Source organism: Manacus candei, unplaced genomic scaffold, assembly GCF_025592945.1.
Source record: "Manacus candei isolate 608988 ecotype Guabito, Panama unplaced genomic scaffold, ASM2559294v1 h1tg000086l, whole genome shotgun sequence".
NCBI lineage: Eukaryota > Metazoa > Chordata > Aves > Passeriformes > Pipridae > Manacus > Manacus candei.
The window spans coordinates 2,779,231-2,799,599 of record NW_026138134.1 but is presented as its reverse complement, the minus strand read 5'-3'; the positions used below and the strand labels follow the sequence as shown (position 1 = coordinate 2,799,599).

General features: G+C 55.0%; 1 protein-coding gene and 1 long non-coding RNA gene across 3 annotated transcripts; both read left to right on the top strand.

The window, feature by feature from the left end:
- Positions 1-3,200: 3,200 nt before the first annotated feature.
- On the top strand, positions 3,201-3,608 carry LOC127482324 (uncharacterized). 2 transcript variants are annotated; one of them, XR_007908512.1, is made up of 3 exons: positions 3,201-3,252; positions 3,332-3,367; positions 3,469-3,608. It is a non-coding gene; the product is annotated as an uncharacterized LOC127482324 (long non-coding RNA). The 2 variants fall into 2 exon arrangements; XR_007908513.1 differs by having other exon boundaries at positions 3,201-3,268.
- A 1,896-nt stretch (positions 3,609-5,504) lies between these two features.
- On the top strand, positions 5,505-19,738 carry FEZ1 (fasciculation and elongation protein zeta 1). Its single transcript, XM_051812516.1, has 9 exons — positions 5,505-7,302; positions 11,308-11,401; positions 12,543-12,644; positions 13,985-14,192; positions 15,281-15,552; positions 16,493-16,573; positions 16,956-17,031; positions 17,525-17,590; positions 19,579-19,738. Exons 1-9 carry the CDS (start codon positions 7,028-7,030, stop codon positions 19,593-19,595), a joined length of 1,191 nt encoding a protein of 396 aa, XP_051668476.1. The 5' UTR covers positions 5,505-7,027; the 3' UTR covers positions 19,596-19,738.
- Positions 19,739-20,369: the final 631 nt, after the last annotated feature.

Genomic DNA, 20,369 nt, shown 5'->3' with positions numbered 1-20,369 from the left:
CTCACCTCAAATGCCCCTCCAATTCCAAGAGCTGCCCACAGAGGGCCTGCAAAGCCCGGGAGAAACGCTTCGCTGAGGTGCCGCAGGAGACTTTGAGACAACCACCACCTCACCTTGGAACCATCTTCGCCGCTCCAAGGCCACGCGTGTCAAGCGCTGACAGACAGCTTGACCAGGCCCAGGGTCTTCTCTTTGCACAGCCAAGGGCTACGGGTGAGAGGGCAGAGAGAGAGGAATTCAAAGTGAGAGACGGGGTACAGGATCAAGAAAGATGGAGAAAGAAATACCCTCGTGACACACTACAGGGTCCAGAAAGAAGACCTTGATAACAATGACAAGATGCCAGACAGAGAGAGACAAAGCAGAAACACCGAGGGGCTACAGAGAGAGGCAGGGAGAAATGCAAAAATGGCAGCTGGGAGCTGGACAGAGAGAGATGGAGAATGAGAAAAGAGTTACAGGCAGAGAGAGGAAGCACCTGGGAGACGGGGACAGGGAGCTGGTTCTAGAGAGATGGAAAAAGCAGGTAGAGGGGAGAAGAGAGAAAACACAGCGTTGTGGGAAAGGGAATGGAAAGAGGAGGGAAATGGGAGGACACAGGACACAGAAGCGGAGCGACAGCGCCCTGCGGGCCCCGCACTGCCCGGGGATCTCGCTTTCGGTGCTGCCGGGAGCCTTTCCCAGACGCTTCTTTCTCCTCCTGCAGCTCCCGGCTCTCGGCGGTCCCTGCGCCCCGGGGCACACGCGGCTGTCCCACAGCGCTGATGGACGAGGCTTCCCGGGCACTGATCCCCGATTGCCAGGGGGGCCGGAGCAGCTCGGTGGAGCTCCGACGAGATGGGGAGGCGCCCGGCGCCTGCCCCGGGGGTGTCCTCCTCATCCCGGACCCTCCTGCCCCGGGGGTGTCCGCCTCATCCCGGACCCTCCTGCCCCGGGGGTGTCCTCCTCATCCCGGACCCTCCTGCCCCGGGGGTGTCCGCCTCATCCCGGACCCTCCTGCCCAAGGGGTGTCCTCCTCATCCCGGACCCTCCTGCCCCGGGGGTGTCCTCCTCATCCCGGACCCTCCTGCCCAAGGGGTGTCCTCCTCATCCCGGACCCTCCTGCCCCGGGGGTGTCCTCCTCATCCCGGACCCGCCTGCCCCGGTCGCCTCCCCGGGCCGGGCTGCAGGCTCCACCACGCCGCTCCCTGTCCTCTGTCACTGCCCCATCAAAGATCATCCACAGCCGTGCTCCCAAACTGCCGGCATTTCACCCCAAAGTGTGGCTCTCCCAGCAGAGATACGGCTGATTGGAACCTCGCATCGGGGTGAGAGCCTGGAGCACGATGATCCTGGAGCTGGAGCGAAAGGTCTTGTCTGGCTGCCACGGTCTGGCAGCTGGAGCAGCCCCCAGGCACACGGTGCCCTTTTTTGGTCAGGTCCCCCGTTGTCACCCACAAGCTTTCAGCCCCTGAGCTCCAGCGGGGCATGGGGCAAGGGCCTGGAGGCACAGGACAAAGGGAATATCTTCCCAATAGCAGAGGGCAGGGTTAGATGGGATATTGGGAAGAAATCCTTCCCTGTGAGGGTGGGGAGGCCCTGGCACAGGTTGCCCAGAGAAGCTGTGGCTGCTCCATCTCTGGAAGTCTTCAAGGCCAAGTTGGACGGTGCTTGGACCAAGTCACTCCAAGCCCTAAGAACAAGATGAGCTTTAAGGTCCCTTCCAGCCCAAACCATTCTGGGATTCCAGGATTTCTTCAGTGCTGTGCCAAAGCACAGGATGCTCCAGCCAGAGCTTGGCAAAATCTCATTAAACTTAACAACAACCATTTCACAGCTTCTTTAGAGGTTTTTTTCCTTAATATGAGCAACCTGAAGCCATGTGCCAGCAGGGAAACCCTTCTCCTGTCCTGCTGCATGGAAAACCAGCCCGGAGAAAGAGCCAGTGAGCACAGGTGGTGGTGTCTATCCTCCCCCTGCATCCCTCTGCTGAAAGGCCACCCCTTAAGCCCAGCATCAGGGAAACTAATCCTAAACCTGGGATCAGAGAAACTGATTTTGAACCCAAATGTTCCACTGGGCTGCAAGTACAGATTTAAAAAAGAAAAAAAACCAAAAAAAAGTCAGCATGCATGACAACATTCCCCTAAAACAATTGTTTAAATTGTTCATAATTAAGACATTTTAAAAATTAAAGTTAAAAAAAAAATTTATTAGGAAAAGTGACTCATTTTTTTGTGATTATTATTTTAATTTTTGAGAGGAAAAAGGGGGGGTTATTTTCATTTTATAAATAGATTTCTATTTTCGTTTTTAGCCTATAAATCGTTAAAATTTTTGTTCTGTAAGGGAAACAATTTTTGCATCTGCGATTTCACCTCTATCTCATCTTTTGTTTTGTTTTTCCTATTTATAAATTCCTAATTTCATTTCCTCGTTTTCAATTATTTCCCCCCCCACCCCCCCATTTCTCCCTCGGCGCCCTCTCGACCCGCGTAGTCCCGCGTGTATAAACGCCTGGATGACCAGATGTCGGGATCGGGAAAAAGGGCTGGACCACCCCCCGGGATGACGGATGACGTCACGGCTCCCTTGACCACCACCCGCATCCCGGTGACGTCACCAGCGCGTGCGCGGTGCACCCCCCCACCGCCCCCCCCGGCGCGGAGCGGAGGATGCGGGGCCGCAGGTGGGTGCGGGGCTGGGGGGGGCCGGGGGGGTCCGGCGAGGGGTGAGGGGTTTTGGGGGGTGCGGGGTGATGCCGTCGGTGCAGGCGGGCCGGGGGGGGGCGGATTTGGGGCGCGGGCGGGGGCGCGGCACCCCCGGGGTGTGTGCGGGGGTGGGCGCGGGCGTTGCGGGGGGGGTCGGGTTTGGGGGCGCGTGGCGGCCGCGAGCGCGCGGGGGCTCCGGGGGCGCGGCGGGCGGTGCGTGGACGCTGCGGGAGGGGATGGGGGGGTGGGTTGGGGCGCAGCAGGGAGGGGCGAGGGCTGGGGGGGGGGGGTCGGGGGGCGCCGGTGCGGGGGCGGTGCGGGGAGGGGAGGGGATGCGCTGCGGGAGCGTTCGGGGGGATCTGGGGTGGGGAAGGAGGGGGTGCGGGGCGTGCGCGTGCGGGGAGCGGCGGGGGGGGCAGCGGGGGCGTGTGTGCGGGGGGAGTGTGCAGGGATGTGTGTGCAGTGATGTGTGTGTGCAGGGATGTGTGCGTGTAGGGGTTGTGTGCAGGGATGTGTGTGTGCAGGGATGTGTGTGTGTGCAGGGATGTGTGTGTGCAGGGATGTGTGTGTGCAGGGATGTGTGTGTGTGCAGGGATGGGTGTGTGTAGGGGTTGTGTGCAGGGATGTGTGTGCGTGTGCAGGGATGTGTGTGTGCAGGGATGTGTGTGTGCAGGGATGTGTGTGTGTGCAGGGATGGGTGTGTGTAGGGGTTGTGTGCAGGGATGTGTGTGCGTGTGCAGGGATGTGTGTGTGTGCAGGGATGTGTGTGCGTGTGCAGGGATGTGTGTGTGCAGGGATGTGTGTGCGTGTGCAGGGATGTGTGTGTGCAGGGATGTGTGTGCGTGTGCAGGGATGTGTGTGTGCAGGGATGTGTGTGTGTGTGCAGGGGTGAGGGTGTGTGTGCAGGGGTGAGGGTGTGTGCGTGTGTGCAACGTTGTGGGTGTTTGCGGGGGGGTGGGTGTATGGAGGAGTGTGTGCAGGGATTGTGTGTGTTGTGTGTGTGTGTGCAGGGGGGCTGCGTGTGTTCAGCTCTGTGTGTGTGTGTGCATGTGTGTGTACGTGCAAGGGTTGTGTGTGCAAGGGTTGTGTGTGCAGGGGTTGTGTGTGCAGGGGTTGTGTGTGCAGGGGTTGTCTGTGTGTGTGCAGAGGGGTGTGCATGTGTTCAACTGTGTGTGTGTGTGTGCACTTGTGTATGTGCAAGAATGTGTGCGCTCGGGGATGTGTGTGCACGCAGACGTGTGTGTCTGTGTGTGTGCATCCATGTGCAGGTGTGTGTGGGTGTGTGTGTGTGTGTGTGCGTGCAGGGCAGTGTGTGTGTGCACGTGTTCAGCTCTGTGTGTGCATGTACACGTGTGTGTATGTGCAGGTATGTGTGCACAGGGGGTGTGTGTGCACGTGTAGGGGTGTGTGTGTGCACAGGTGTGTGTGTTTGTGTCCATGTGCAGGTGTAGGGCTCTGTGTGTGTGTGTGTGTGTGTGTGCCCATGTGCAGGGGTGTGGGGAGGGGGGTGTGCAGGGGTGTGTGGGGGGAGTCACATAGTGTGTGTGGATTCAGGTGTGCACAGGGTGTGTTTGTGCAGATTCAGGTGTGCACAGGTGTGTAGAGGTGCACGGTGTGTGTATGTGGATGCAGGTGTGCACACCTGCACAGTGTGTGTGGGGATGCAGGTGTGCAGGGGTGTGTGTGTGCAGATTGTGTGTGTGTGTGTGTCCATGTGCAGGTGCAGGAGTGTGTGTGTGCAGGTGTGTGCATGTGCAGGCGTGTGTGCAGTTGCAGATGGGTGTACGTGTGCAAGTGTGTATGTGCAAGTGTGTGTGCATGTGCAGGTGTGTGCATGTGAAGGTGTGTGTGTGCGGCTGCAGGCTTGTGTGTGTGCACACATGTGTGTGCAGGTATGTGCACGAGCAGGCACGCATGTGCACGGGTGTGTGCATGAAGTTGGGGTGCTGGTGTTTGTGGGACCTTGAACCAGGTGTCCATGGGTGGTGTAGGAGTGGGAGGGGGTCTGTGGTGCAAGTGGGGACACACACACACACACACACACACACACACACACACACACACACGTGTGCACAGCGGTTCACAGTGTGTGTGTGTGGATGCAGGTGTGCACACCTGCATAGTGGTTGTGCATTCAGGTGTGCACAGGGTATGTGTGGATGCAGGTGTGCACACCTGCATAGTGTGTGTGCATTCAGGTGTGCACAGGTGTGCATGGGGTGTGTGTGGATGCAGGTGTGCACACCTGCATAGTGTGTGTGTATTCAGGTGTGCACAGGTGTGTACAGGTGCACAGTGTGTGTGGGGATGCAGGTGCGCACACATGGACAATGTGTGTGTGGATTCAGGTGTGCACAGGTGTGAACAGGGTATGTGTGGATGCAGGAGTGCACACTTGCATAGTGTGTGTGGATTCAGGTGTGCACAGTTGTGTACAGGTGCACAGTGTGTGTGTGTGGATTCAGGTGTGCACAGAGTGCGTATGTGTGGATGCAGGTGTGCACACCTGCATGGTTTGTGTGCATTCAGGTGTGCACAGGTGTGTGAAGGTGCACAGTGTGTGTATGTGGATTCAGGTGTGCACACCTGCATGGTGTGTGTGCATTCAGGTGTGCCCAGGTGTGTGTGGGCACGTGCTGCAGGCATTGCAGGCTCTTGCCCACACCGTGGAGCACACGTGTGCCCAGGGCTGTGTGGGTGTGCTGCACGTGGGTGTGGCTGCACGTGGGTGTGAGTGGGTGCTACTCAAAGCCCTGATCTGGCCGGGCTTCCTCCCAGAGCTGTGATGTTTCTGCTCCCGTTCCCAGGGAAGTGTAGGGATGCCTTTACTGGGCTATTCCTGCCTTACTACTAGGTTACTATTTGCTTCCTAAGAAGCTACTGCTCAGGTACTACTGGGATATCCTCAGTGACCTTCTGAGTTACTGACATAGTGAACTACTGTCTAGACACAGCTGAGATGCTGCTGGGATGCTGCTAAGGTGCTATCTTGAGTTTAGTGGAATGTGGACACGTTACTTGCAGGCTGTAGTAAAGAACTTACAGGGTGGCACTAAGATACTCTCAGGATACTATGTGGATGCTTTGTGGCTGCTGTGAGAACTCTGCTGAGGTACTGTCAGGGCACTACCAGGATTCTATCAGGACACCACTAGGATATTTCCAGCATATTTCCAGGGCTGATAACTGAAATACTCGTATGAAGGTGCCACTGGAGCAGCTCACACACCATCCGGTTACTCTCAGGATATGTTTAAGTTGCTTTCAGTGTAGTTACATGGCAGGAAGATAATATCTGGGCATGACTTTGCACTATCAAGATACTCCCAGGACACTATGAAGATAATAACTGTATGCCATTACACCACTAATAGGATCCTATCAGGGATAATAATTTACATACTGTGGTACTATCAGGGCACTGTGAAGTCTGGAACCAGGAGGCTGTTGGGATGCTCCTGACATAGCATCAGGATATTCCTGCCTGTGCTGGTACAACATCAGGGCAATGCTGAGCTACTCAGTGGCTGCTACTGGGATACTCTAGGTGTAGCAAAAAGCTATTATCAGGATGCTGCTACGATGTTGTCAGGATACTGTCTGGGTACTCCAAAGCTGCTGCTGAGATCCTTTCACAATGCTAGTAAGGCACTACTAAGATACTACAGAGCCATTCCCAGGATACTACTAAGATAGTATGAGAGTACTACTGTGATACTACCAGGATATTATCACAAAGCTACTAAGGTGCTATCAAGACTACTCATTTTTCAGTAGGATGCTCTCAGGATGCAAGTGGAATATCAGCAGGATACTCCCAATACAAGGGCACTAGAAAAGATAGTGGTGAGATAGTTGTGGTAAGATAGTTGCTCTCAGGGCGACACTCAAACTTTTGGGATACTGTCAGCCCATTACTGATACTAGTATGATACTTTCAGGCCACTGCTAAGATAGTAGTGATACAGTATAAGGATACCAGTAAGATACTACCACTTCAGGGACAAAGGTAATGTTATGATGTTTTTTACGTACTATCAGAGTAGCACTAAGCTACTTGGACCACTGTCAGCACTTTGTTTCTACTAGCAAATTGCTGCTAGAATGATGTCAGGATGTCAGCATATTTCTATGAAGGCAGTACTGAGATCCTGTTAGGATACTACTAGGATACTGCAGAGATACTGTTGGTTGTGTAAGAGCCCTGGCAGTAGGGTTTCAGTCAGCGGAGCAGCAGCAAAGGGAGCGGGGGGCCTGGGGGTGTAACCTGTTGGTAGCCTGGTGCCTCACAGGCACCCTCTCCCCTCAGCTAAGGCGGCACATCGGTGTTGAGGAGGATGGAGGCGCCCTTGGTGAGCCTGGAGGAGGAGTTCGAGGAGGGGCCCGGGGACGACGGGGGGACCCTGCAGCGCCCCGCGGACCCCGCGCTGGCGGAGCTGGAGAGCTTCTCGGCCGAGATGATGAGCTTCAAGTCCATGGAGGACCTGGTGCAGGAGTTCGACGAGAAGCTCACCGTCTGCTTCCGCAACTACGACGCTGCCACCGAGGGCCTGGCCCCGGTGCGGGGGCACCTCCAGGCGCAGGAGGAGGAGGAGCGCCTGCAGGATGAGGAGTGAGTAAGGCCCCCCTGCTCTGGGGACGTGTACCCCTGACACCCCCCTGCAGTGCAGACCGGCTCCCAGCACTGCAGCACGGCCGTACAAGGCACGAAAGCAGTGGTGTGGTAACCTGTGAGTAAGCCCTCTCATAGCCAGCGTGCCTCCTTGCACCCCTCCCTGAGCAGCCCCTGCATGGAGGGCATGGTCGTGCTCCATGTCAGGAATAGCACTGTAGTATCCCTATGGAAAAGGGTGTCTTTGGGGTCTGCAGGCCGCCTCTCTAGCAAGGTACAGCCCACATGCACCTCGGCCTTTGCGCCGTGGTATAGCCATGGGGCACCATGGAGGAGCTGTGGGGTATCCTGTGAGTAGCTGTGTAGGATTGTATGAGTAGGCCATATGATTGGGCCTGCATGCCTCCTTGCCTGGTCATGATACACACACCCCCTTCCCACAGCACCCAGCCCAGCTCACCTATTGCAACGTGATCGTGTAGCACTTGGGAGTAGCGGTGTAGTATCTTAGGACTAACACCCCTCTGGGACCTCTTGCACCTCCTTGCATGCTTCTGAGCTCCCACCACACGCAAGTCAGTGCCTGGACTGCGGCATGATCGTGCAGCACCTTGGAGTAGCCATGTAGGATCTTTGGAGTAGCTGTGTGGGATCCCTGGAGCAGCATCCTAAGAGGTGGCACAGCATGTCCCGGGGGGTCATGGCTCCTTCTGTGCCAGGAGAGCATGGGGGGTTGAGCATAAACCTTGAGTAAGGTGTGAGTAAAGCTTAGCCACCTCCTCTGTACCTCGCCAGGGGACAGCCAGTTTGGGGTCAAACTCCCCCCAGGCCCCCCAATAAACATTGTGCCTTTTGTGTTAAATTCTACAATTTCATTAAAAACCTTGCTTTGTCGCAAAATGCCTCTTCTTCCTCAAATCCCTGGGCTTTTTTTTCCCCAGATCCCTGGGCTTTTTTTTCCCCAAATCCATGGGCTTTTTTTCCCCAGATCCATGGGCTTTTTTTCCCCAAATCCATGGGCTTTTTTTCCCCAAATCCATGGTCTTTTTTTCCCCAAATCCATGGCCTTTTTTTTCCCCAAATCCATGGGCTTTTTTTCCCCAAATCCATGGTCTTTTTTTCCCCAAATCCATGGGCTTTTTTTCCCCCTGTGATGTTCACACACTCTCACGTTTCTCGTGGATTTTTGGTGTGTGTTTAACTGGGATTATTCCCCAGGCCACGACTGCTAATCCTTATTCCCACCGTGTAAAGGCGGTTGTTTTAAACCCCCAAAAAAGCCCCAAATCTGTTGATTTTTTTTATTATTTTGTTTTGTCTTGCTGGCTTTTTGTCCCCGAGAGCAGCTGAGGCCGAGCAGATTTTCGCAATTGGCCGAATCGCTGGTTTTTCAGAGCAAAACTCAGCTTGGCCTCGCGCCGGGGCGGCCGCGCCGTCGCCGCTTTGTGCCGCTCATTGTGTCTTTTTTGGGTCACTTTGGGCAAAACAGGGCTTTTTTTTCTTTTTTTTTTTTATTCTTCCTCCTTGAATGAGCCCTGTGTGCGGGGCTGGGGGAGGGGCCGGGGCCTTACAGGCGCTGGATTTCCCCAATTATTAACCATTTCTGGCCGTAATTAACCCAGAAATTACTGCTGCTCTGGGCTTGGCCCTGGGGGGGGGGGGTGCTGGCCCTTTAAGAGCAGGGGGGAAAAGGCAAATTTGGGGGGATAACCACTGATTTGCTGCTTTTTTTGTTAAAAAATAGCAGTGTGGGGGGTTTGCCATGTGCGGTTTTGTGTGTTAATTGGTGAAATCTTTAATTTCGAGGGGAATTCAGCTCTGGTGAGGAGGGAAATAAGATAAATCCCCAAAAATGAGCAGTTTTCGGGCTGGGAAGGGGGCAGGGGGGTTTGGGGTGATTTTTAGGGAATTAGGATGTGGTACCATGTTGGACCAAACCCACTGTTTTCTGCTCTTTTCTCCCATTTTCTCTGTTCCTCCTCCAGTTCTCCACTTTTCCCCTATTTTTCACCTCATTCCCTCTTTTTTCTTACATTTTCTCTTTTTCCCCACTTTCTTTTTCTCCCAGTTTTTCTTTTTCCCCTCTTTTGGCCCTTTTCCTCCTCTCTCTATTCCCTATTTTCCCCTCTTTCCCTTTCTCCCCTTTTTCTCATCTTTCTCCATTCCCCCCTATTTCCTTCTTTTCCCTCTTTTTCATTTTTTTTCCATTTCCCCTGTTTTACTCAAATTTCCTTTCTCCCATTTTTTCCCCTTTTCTCCCTTTTTACCCTTTTTCTCCATCTTTTTTACACCTTTTTTCTCTTTTCTCTTCTGTTTTTCCCTTTCTTCCTTTCCCCCCCTTTTTCCCCTCTCTTCCTTTTTCCTTCTCTTTCTATTCTCCCCTTCCTCCCCTTTTTTCACCTTTTTTCACATTTAATTCAATTTTTTTCCTTTTTACCCCCCTTCCCTCCCTTTCCTCCACTTCCCCCCTTTTTTCTCTTTTTCACTTTTTCGGACTTTTTTAAACATTTTTTCCCATGTTTCTCCCCATTTTCCCCTGGTTTTGTTTTTTTCCCCTCTGTTCCCCCTCCCCCATGCAACTTTATTGGGGTAAAATTGGGCAAAATTGGTCCAGCCCTGCAGGGCAGAACCAGACACCCCCAATAATGACACAGAGGAGGAAGTTTAGGGGAATTCTGGGCAATTCTGCGGGATTTTGGTGCATTTTGGGGTATCAGGGCCATGGTTTGGGCTACTTTGGGGACCTTCTATGGGTGTTTCCAGCTTTTTAGGACTGTATTTTGGGAAATTTTGGGGTGTTTTGGGGCTTCTTGGGGCACCACAGCTGGTTTTTGGGGTGTTTTGGGGCATATTTCAAAGCAGGATTTTCGTATGTTCCAGGGACATCTTTTAGGGCCTTTCAGGGCAGCTCTGGGGGGGTTTCAGGGCTGTCTCCAGGTGACAGTTTGGGGTGTTTCAGGGTGGCATATTTTGGGTGTTGTGGCTGCATTGTGAGGTTTTTCAACCTGTTCCAGCTCAGCATTTTGGGGAGTTTTGGGGCATTTGGGGCATTATGGAAGCGTTTTGGGGTGTTGGACAATTGAGGGGTGTTCTGGAGCATCGTGGCAGCATTTTGGGGTATTTCAAAAAGCTGGGCAGCTTTTTGAGGTTTTTTAAGGGGTTTTTGGGCAATGTGTCAGGGCAGCATTTTGGGATGTTTTAGGATGTCAGGGCAGTATTTGGAGGCACTGGGAAGCTTTTTGGGGTGGAGTTTGGGGACAGCATTTTGAGATGTTTCAGTAAGTTCTGGAACAGCATTTTGGAGCATTTTGGTCAGTGTTTCAGGAAAGCATTTTAAGGTATTTCCAGGTATTCAAAGGGGATGTTTTGGTGTAATTCAGGGGTCTTTTTTGGGTGGTTGGAGCATTTCAGGGTGGCATTTTGGAGCTTTGGCACCTTTAGGGTCCCAAAATACCCTTTTGAGGTATTTCAGGAGAACATCTGGGGACATTTTGGGGTGTTCCAGGGCAGCATTTTGAGGTGGTTTGGGGCCTTTCAGAGATTTTTGGGGCAGTGTTTTAGGATGGTGCTTTGGGCCACTTCAGGGAGTCATGATGATGTTTTTTGGTGGTCTTTTGGGACATGTGGAGACATTTTGGAACATTACAGTGGCCTTTTGGCAGTGTTTTGATGGCAGCATTTCAAAATGACATTTGGGTGCATCTCAGGTGCTGGGGCAGCATTTTGGGGTGCTTTGGGGTATTTCAGGGCAATATTTCATGGTGCTATTTTGAGAAGCTTTGGGGTCTTCTAGGGCAGCATTTGGGGTCTTCTAGGGTATCATTTGGGGTGTTCTGGGATGTTTCAGGCGTCTCAGTGGTGTTTTGGGATTTTTGTAGGGCGTTTCAGGTTGTTTGCAGGGCTGCACTTTGGGATGTTCCGAGGTGTCTCGGCGTGCCATTTTTGAGACAGCTCTCTGAGAGGCAGCATTTTGGGAATTGCCACTCACCACCCACCTCCCTGCAGGGTCTGGGATGCTCTCACTGATGGCTTTGCCCCCCGGAGCTCCCCCCGGCCGTGGCTCCCTGGCACTGAGGCCCCCGACGGCACCAACCCCCAGGTACGGCTGTGGCCCCCCCTTGGCTCCCCAGAGCCCCCCTCTCCTCAGCCTTAATGACCATCAGGGCACTGCAAATTACCCAAAAATGGTAGTTTTGGGGTGCTGCAGCACCAGTGCAGCGAGTGTCCACATTTTAGGGTCAAATCACGCTGAAACGGGCAAGATGAAGTGTTTGGTTTGACAATCTGGGATTTGCTGGTTTGTCCCCATGTCAGGGATGGGGTGGGGTATTTTTGGGGGTAGAAAACAGTGGTTTCATTGTTGTGGTGAGTTTGTGCTCTCAGTTGCTGCTTTTGGGGTTGTAAAAACGCCCCAGAATCCACGGAATTTAACCCATTTGGATTTAACACAGCCCGTGGCTGAAGGGGGAAGAGACTTTCTCGGGTTATTTGCTTCTGAAAAGGTGAAAAAGACTGAAAGGTGGCAATAAAGAAGATGCCTCGTTGTCTGACATCTCTGTTCAGCATCTCCATCCATCCCTTCCCTATTCAGAGGTCCCCTCTGCCATCTCCCTGTCCCATGTCCCCACCCAGTGTCTCCATCAGACCATTCAGCTTCACCATCCCTCATCTCCCCATTCAGCATCCCCAGCATCTCCATCCAGCATATCCAGCACCTCCTCACCCAATATATTTATATATATAAAACATCTCTCCATCCAGCAGCTCCATCCAACAGACCTGTACTTCTCCCTGCCTTCTTCCTAGTCCAGTGTCTCCATCCAACAACTCTCCATCCAGTGTCTCCATCCAACAACTCTCCACCCAGTGTCTCCCTATCCAACATCTCTATACATCTCCTTGCAGCACCTCCCCTGCAGTGCTTCCCTGTTCATCGTCTCTGTCTCCAGTGGCTCTGTTCAAAGCCCCATCCAACATCCCTGTCCAACACTTCCCCATCCCACATCATCCATCTCCATCCAGTGCCTCTGTCCAACGTCCTCCCACCCAACATCCCCACCCAGCCTCTCCATCCAATACCCTCAATCCGGTGTCTCCTCGTGCCCCCCTCTGTGCAGCGTGTCCCCCTGAGCCAGAGTTCCCTGGTGCCTCTCCCTGTGCCAGGGCCAGGGCTGTGCCTGTGTCCGTGCTGGGCTGGGCCTGTGGTGCCCCCAAGGCTGCCCAGCCTGTGTCTCCTGCAGCTCGGTGGGAAGGAGGAGGAGGAGGAGGAGGAGGAGGAGCTCACTGAGAGGAGTGAGCAGGACTCGGGCATCAACGAGGAGCCGCTGCTGACAGCTGAGCAGGTACCCCCACCCCCTGGGCACCTGGATCCCTGCGTGTCCTTTAACCCCCCCCAGCCCCATGGCCATGTGCTGAAAGCACAAGGAAAGGCCAAATCCCATTATCTTGGGATGAGGATGTGGAATGTGGATGTAAAGGGAAGTGCAGGTGGTGGGTGCTGACACAGGATTTGGGTGCAGATGGGAACGTGGGGTGGGGGTACTGGATAAAGTGGGTGGCATGGGAAGAACGAAAGGGGTAGGGGGACAGAGGTGGGTTGCAGCTCCAGGATGCTGTTGCAGAGGCAGGATGTGGATGTGGGGTGCAGGGTGCAGGTGTGGGATGCAGGGTGTAGATGTGGGATGGAGGGTGTAGATGTGGGATGCAGGGTGTAGATGTGGGGTGCAGGGTGCAGGTGTGGGGTGCAGGATTCAGGGTACAGATGTGGGATGCAGGGTGCACATATGGGATGCAGGATGCAGATGTGGGATGCAGGGTGTAGTTGTGGGATGCAAGGTGCAGGTGTGGGATGCAGGATGCTGGTGTGGGATGCAGGGTGCAGATGTGGGATGCAGGGTGCAGATGTGGGATACAGGATGCAGATGTGGGATGCAGGGTGCAGATGTGGGATGCAGGGTGCAGATGTGGGATACAGGATGCAGATGTGGGATGCAGGGTGCAGGTGTGGGATGCAGGGTGCAGGTGTGGGATGCAGGATGGAGGGTGCAGGTGCAGGGAGGGGGATGCAGAGGCAGCTGCAGGGTGTGGAGGCTGGATAGAGGATGCAGATGCAGGTGCAAGTACAGGATCCAGGATGCAGGAGGAGGAGGGGGGTGCAGGGAGCAGGATGCAAATTTAGGTGGGGATGCAGGTCCAGAGTGCCCATGGCATGTGGGATTTGGATGCAGATGGGAATGTGGGATGCAGATGCAGGATGCAAATGGAGGACCCGAGGTACAGAGGAACGTAAATGCAAGTGTGGGTGCAGGATGGAGGGAGCAGGATGCAGCTGGAGGATGAAGAGGAGGATGGAGGATGCAGGTGCAGGATGCTCAATGTCAATAAGAAGGGAGGATGCAGATGGAGCAGTTTGCAGATGGAGGATGCAGGTGCTGATAAGGATGGAGAATGCAGGGGCAGGGTGGAAATGGAGTCAGAGGATGCAGGGGCAGGATGAAGGGAGCAGGTTACAGATGTGGGTGCAGGACAGGGATGCAGAGGGCAGATGTGGGTGCAGGACAGGGATGCAGGGTGCAGGTGGAGGACAGGGATGCAAGTGCAGGCTGCAGCTGTGGGATGCAGGGAGCAGGTACAAGGTGGAGGTCGGATGCAGGCGCAGACGGAGGACACTGATGCCCCGCAGGTCATCGAGGAGCTGGAGGAGCTGATGCAGAGTTCACCTGACCCTGAGGCTGACCCCGAGGGTGAGGAGGAAGAGGAGGAGGAGGACGAGGAGGAGGAAACTGAGGCTGATGCTGAAGGCGAAGGAGGTGGCGGGGGCACAGAGCCCATCCTGCTGCGGGAGCTGCGGGCTTTCTCCCCTGCCCTCAACAACAACTGCTCCCACGAAGGTACGGCCAGCAAAGCCCAGGCCAGTCACTTTTGGGGGACAATTCCAACCAAATTGGACAACTGAGTCTTCCCAGGCCTCAGTGCTGGCTTGCTCCAGGGCTTGGCCAGAGGGGCTCTTGGCAAAAACTGAAGAAGAGAGGGATGTGGCTCAGGGTTCGCCAGGAGCCTTCGCGTTCCACACGGAGTGCACCACGCGCATGAGATTTGTCCCTGGTGGCACGGGGTGTGTCACTGATCCCCCCAGGCATTTCACTAATTGCTCTGCTCGTTCCCCTAATTACAGAGCCCCTTTATCACACCACACGTGTCACTAGTCACGCCATGCATGTCACTAATCGCAGCATACATGTCACTAATGGCGCCATGCACATCACTGTGAATGTCCCCCAGTGCACCTTGTATGTCACTAACAGTGCCAGGCAGTTCTGTAGCTGCTCTGGGCACGGCATTAATCGGTAATTGCACAATAGATTTATTTCTTGGTGGCTCAGGAAATGCAGAGCACATCTCGCTCGGCACGAGATGCACTTTAATGGTTGCCGTGTGCACTTCACTGGTTGCACCGGGCATTTCCCTGCCTTCATCGTGTGTGTCACTGCACCACGTCCAGAGGAAGCCACGGAGGTGTTCTGAGGGCTGGAGCACCTCTGGTGCAGGCTGGGAGAGCTGGGGGTGTTCAGCCTGGAGAAGAGAAGGCTCCAGGGAGACCTGAGAGCCCCTTCCAGTGCCTAAAGGGGCTCCAGGAGAGCTGGAGAGGGACTGGGGACAAAGGCCTGGAGGATAAGGGGTGATGGCTTCCTACTCCCAGAGGGAAGGGTTAGATGGGATATTGGGAACGAATTCTTCCCTGGGAGGGTGGGGTGGCCCTGGCACAGGTTGCCCAGAGAAGCTGTGGCTGCCCCATCCCTGGAAGTGTCCAAGGCCAGGTTGGACAGGGCTTGGAGCAACCTGGGCTGGTGGGAGGTGTCCCTGTCCGTGGTGGGGGGGTTGCAACGAGATAGATCTCAGTGCCCCTTCCAACCCAACCCAACCCCGTCCCGGGATGTCCCTTGGGCACATGCCCGTCTCTAACGCGGCCCCGGCGCAGGGCTGGGCCGGCTGTCGGCACGGGAGCTGGCGGCGGCGGCGGGCCGGGCGGAGGCGGCGAGCCGGGCGCTGTCGGCGGAGCTGGTGGCACAGCTGGCACGGCGGGACGAGCTGGCCTTCGAGAAGGAGGTGAAGACGGCGTTCATCGGGGCCCTGCTGGCCGTGCAGGGCGAGCAGCGGGAGCAGCGAGAGGCCGCCCGGCGCCGCCGCCGGGACAAGGGGCTGAGCCTGCAAGGGGGGCGTCCCGACCGCGGGAACCACATGCCCCGCAAGGTGCGGGGACACGGCGGCCGTGGGGACAGGGCTGGGGGCACCGGGGAAGGGCAGGGAAGGAGGTGGGGGTGTGGGGGATGTGGGGATGGGGCCACGGGGTAGGGGGGCGGCGGGGACAAGATGGGGCAGAGGGACATGGGGGCAGGGGGATGAGGGTTGGGATGGGATGGGATGGGATGGGATGGGATGGGATGGGATGGGATAGGTTAAGGTGGGGATGGGAATGGTGACAGGCTTGGGCAGAAGGACATGGGGGCAGAGGGAGGAGGGTTGAAATGGGATGGGTGGGATGGGATGGGATGGGATGGGATAGGGTAAGGTGGGGATGGGAATGGTGACAGGCTTGGGCAGAAGGACATGGGGGCAGAGGGAGGAGGGTTGAGGTGGGATGGGTGGAATGGGACAGGGTAAGGTGGGGATGGGAATGGTGACAGGCTTGGGCAGAGAGACATGGAGTGGGGGGGATGAGGGATGTGATGGGATGAGGGTGCATGGGACAGGGGAATGTGGGGATGGAAATTGTGACAGGATGGGGCAGAGGGATGTGGGGACATGGGTCAGGGGTGGGGGGGACAGAGAGCAGGGGAATAGGGAGGATGTGGGATAAGGTGACATGGAGCAGGGGGATGAGGGGATATGGAGCAGGGGGATGGGAGGGATATGGAACAGAGGGACATGGGCAGGGTGCGGATGTGGGAGCAGAGAGCAGCTCCATGGGGGGACAGGGATGTGGGGACAGAGGAACATGGCACAGGAGGCATGTGGTGACAGAGCAAGGGGACATGGGGACATGGGGACATAGGTGGAGTGGGATCTGGGACCGGGAAAAAGGAGGGATGTGGGTGGGAGTCAGGGAGCTTGGGGAATGTCGGTGCCAGAGGAGGTGCCACGGGTGATGCCGCTGTCCCCGGGAGGTGACAGGGTGACACGTGTCCCCCAGCGCTTCAGCATGGAGGGCATCTCCAGCATCCTGCACTCCGGCCTGCGCCAGACTTTTGGTCCTGCCGCCAACGAGAAGCAGGTGCCCTTTCCTCCCCCACCCCAAAACTGCCCAAATTTGTTCCCTTTCACTCCCCCTCCCCACACTCCCCATTTCCTTGCATCCCCCAGCCCCTTTTTAAAATGATTTTAAGTTTTACAGCCCTGCTCCATCCCATACACCCTGCTAATCCATCCTGCAAAAATCACTGGTTTTCACCCCAAAAAGTCCTCCCTGATCAGGGTTGCATTTGGGTGGAGTTTGAAGCACCCAATTTATTCACTACTCCCCAAAATCGCAGGAATATTGCAGAAATACTCTATTTCTCCAGGAATTTGGGGTGGGATTTGTCTCAAAGCAGTGCAAAAACCAGGCAGTTTCGTGCCATCTGGGTGGTTTTTTGGGGTGGCTTTTGTTTTTGCAGTACCTGAACACGGTGATTCCCTACGAGAAGAAGGGCTCACCACCCTCCGTCGAGGACCTGCAGATGCTCACCAACAGTGAGTATTCCTTGGAGCTGGCATTTTGGGGCAGAACTGGGTGTTTTGGGGACACAAAGGCACATTTGCAGTGCTGCAGCAGCTGTGATTTGGGGTATTGTTGCAGCACACTCAGTTTGGGGGACGATCCCCCTTTTTTTGCATCGTTGCATCTTGGGCATATTGAGGTGCTACCACCTGTGTTGCATCATCATTGCAACAAACCTATTTTGGAGGGGAAATACCTGTTTTGCATCACTGCAGCACAGCTGGTTTGCAGCCAATACCTCCCCTCTGATTTATGCACCTTACAGCAGCGTTGATTTGGGGCTAAATCGCTCGTTCTGCGTTGCCATGGATTGGCTAATTGGGGGTGAAAGTGCTTTTCTTTGGATGCTTCCAGACCTGCTGCATTGTGGGAAATTCTGTGGCGACTGTGGGGCTATTTTGGGGGGGGGAAAGTGACATTTGGGGGGCAGCAGGGGTGGGCTCACAGCTCCATTCCCCCTCACAGTCCTGTTTGCCATGAAGGAGGGGAATGAGAAGGTGCCCACACTGCTCACGGATTACATCCTCAAAGGTACCTGCTGCCCTCCTGCCTGCTCTGGGCACTCCTTGTGTGCAGTTCCTGTGCAGCCCTTGTGCCTCTGTGCTTCCACATGGATCCCTTCTGCATCCTCCTGCATCCTCCTGCCTCTCCCTCATGTCCTTTGTGCATCCTTTGCCCATCCCTCATGCAACTTCATGCATCCCTTACACATTTCCCATGCACCCTCCATGCATCCTCAGAGAATCCTGGATCCATCCTGTGTGCATTCCTCCTGCATCTCCAGTGCATCCTTTGTGCCTCCTCCATTCCTTCAGGAATCCTGGGTGCATCTCCTGCACATCCCTCAGGCAGTCTTTGTTTAGGTTTTGTGGGTGGAGGTCCCTGTGCACCTCCCTGCACCATCCTGGGGCCCATCTGCTTCCTCCAAGCAACCTCACCACCCCCTGGGCACCCCCTCTCAGCCCTCATGCCCCGTGGGGCAGCCCTCCTGCCTCCCTCAGGCATCCCCATTCATCTTCCTGAGCATCCTTAGGCATCCCTGTGCCTCTGCCACACACCTCCTGTCCATCCCTCACGCAGCCTCCTGAGTCCTCATGCACATGAGCACACTCATGCACCCTTGTGCACCCCTCAGGTGTCCCTGTGCACACTCCTGTGTCCTTATGCAGCCCCCAGGCACTCCTGGGCACTCTTGTGCACCCCTGTGCAGCCCAGTGCCAGCCTGGGTGTCACTGTGCACCCTCGTGCAGCATTTCACGTGCTCACACACTGGGCATCCTCGTGACTCCCTGTGCACACTTGTGCATCCTCTTGCATTCCATGCACAATTGTCTGTCCCTGTGCACACATCCTCATGCATCCCCAGGCACACTCCTGCATCCCTGTCCATCCTCCTGCATCCTTGTGCATCCCTGTGCACACTCCAGCATCCCTGTGCAAACTCCAGCATCCCTCTGCATTCTCCTGCATCCTCGTACACACTCCTGCATCCCTGTGCATCCTCATGCATCCTTGTGCATCCCTGTGCACCCCTGTGCACCCCTGTGCATCCTCATGTATCCTGGTACATCCCCATGCACACTCATCTGTCCCTGTGCACACATCCTCCTGCATCCCTGTGCACACTTGTGCAATCCTGCGGACACTTCTGCATCCCTGTGCATCCTCCTGCATCCCTGTGCATCCTCCTGCATCCCTGTGCATCCTCATTCATCCTTGTGCATCCCTGTGCATCCTTATGCATCTTTGTGCATCCCTGTGCACGCTCCTGCATCCCTGTTCATCCATGTGCATCCCTGTGCACACTTCTGCATCCCTGTGCATCCTCATTCATCCTTGTGCATCCCTCTGCACACTCCCGCATCCCTGTGCATCCTTATGCATCCTTGTGCATCCCTGTGCATCCTCCTGCATCCCTATGAGTCCTCATTCATCCTTGTGCATCCCTGTGCACACTTGTGCATCCTCATGTATCCTGGTACATCCCCCCTGCACACTCATCTGTCCCTGTGCACACATCCTCCTGCATCCCTGTGCACACTTGTGCATCCCTGCGGACACTTCTGCATCCCTGTGCATCCTCCTGCATCCTTGTGAATCCTCCTGCATCCCTGTGCATCCTCATTCATCCTTGTGCATCCCTGTGCACGCTTGTGCATCCTCATGCATCCCAGTACATCCTCACACACACTCATCTGTCCCTGTGCACACATCCTCATGCACTCCTGCATCCCTGTGAATCCTTATGCATCCTTATGCATCCCTGTGCATCCTCATTCATCCTTGTGCACCCCTGTGCATCCTCACGTATCCTGGTACATCCCCATGCACACTCATCTGTCCCTGTGCACCCATCCTTAGGCACACTCCTGCATCCCTGTCCATCCTCCTGCATCCTTGTGCATCCCTCTGCATCCATATGCATCCTTGTGCATCCCTGTGCCCGCTCAGGCCTCCCTGTGCCCGCAGTGCCCCCCGTGGGGTGCCCCCCAGGCCTCTCTCTCTCTCTCTCTTTGCAGTGCTCTGCCCGACCTGACGCGGCGCTGCCCTCGCACCCCCACCCCGGCGCCCCCCAAAACGGGGCCAAACCCGAGGAAAACGGGTCGCCCGTGCCCCCCCCCCCTGCACTCCTCCCTTTGCACAGCTGGGAATAAAGGATTCCTTACATTAATTAGGCAACTGGCCTCCGGTGTCTGTGTCCCCTCTGCTCCCGACGGCGGCGCTTTGCAACTTTTTGATAGGAAAAATGCAGTTTTTTAAGCAAAAAAAAAATCCCAACGTGGACTTTGCTGCAGTGCTCATGAATATTCTGGAATCTGTAAAATATGCAGATTTCTGGCTAACGAGCTGCTGGGTGCTCAGAGGTGGCTGCAGCTGCTGGCATCCCAGGGGTGAAATTCAACTCAGTGAAATTCCATTCTCAGGGATTTTTTTCCCCCCCTTTTTTTTTTTTCCACTTTTCTGCAGCCCCATTTTCTGCTAAGAATTGTGCAAAAATCACCTTTTTTCCCCCCAGAATATCAACACATTAATTAGCAATGGCTTGTTAGGGAATGAGGGGGGCTTCTATTTCAGAGAAAATTGCTCTGTTTTGGGTTTGTCACTCATTTTTGGGTAGAGTCCCTAATTTGGGGGGTCATTGCTCATTTTTGGAGAGTTGTCATTCATTTTGGGGCAAATTCAGTCATTTTGGGGGAAGGCACTTATTTAAGAGAGTCACTCATTTCCAGAAGGATCACCAGTTTTGGGAGCATGTCACTTATTTGGGGGATTATTGCTCATTTTGGGGGAGAATTGTTCATTTGGGGGA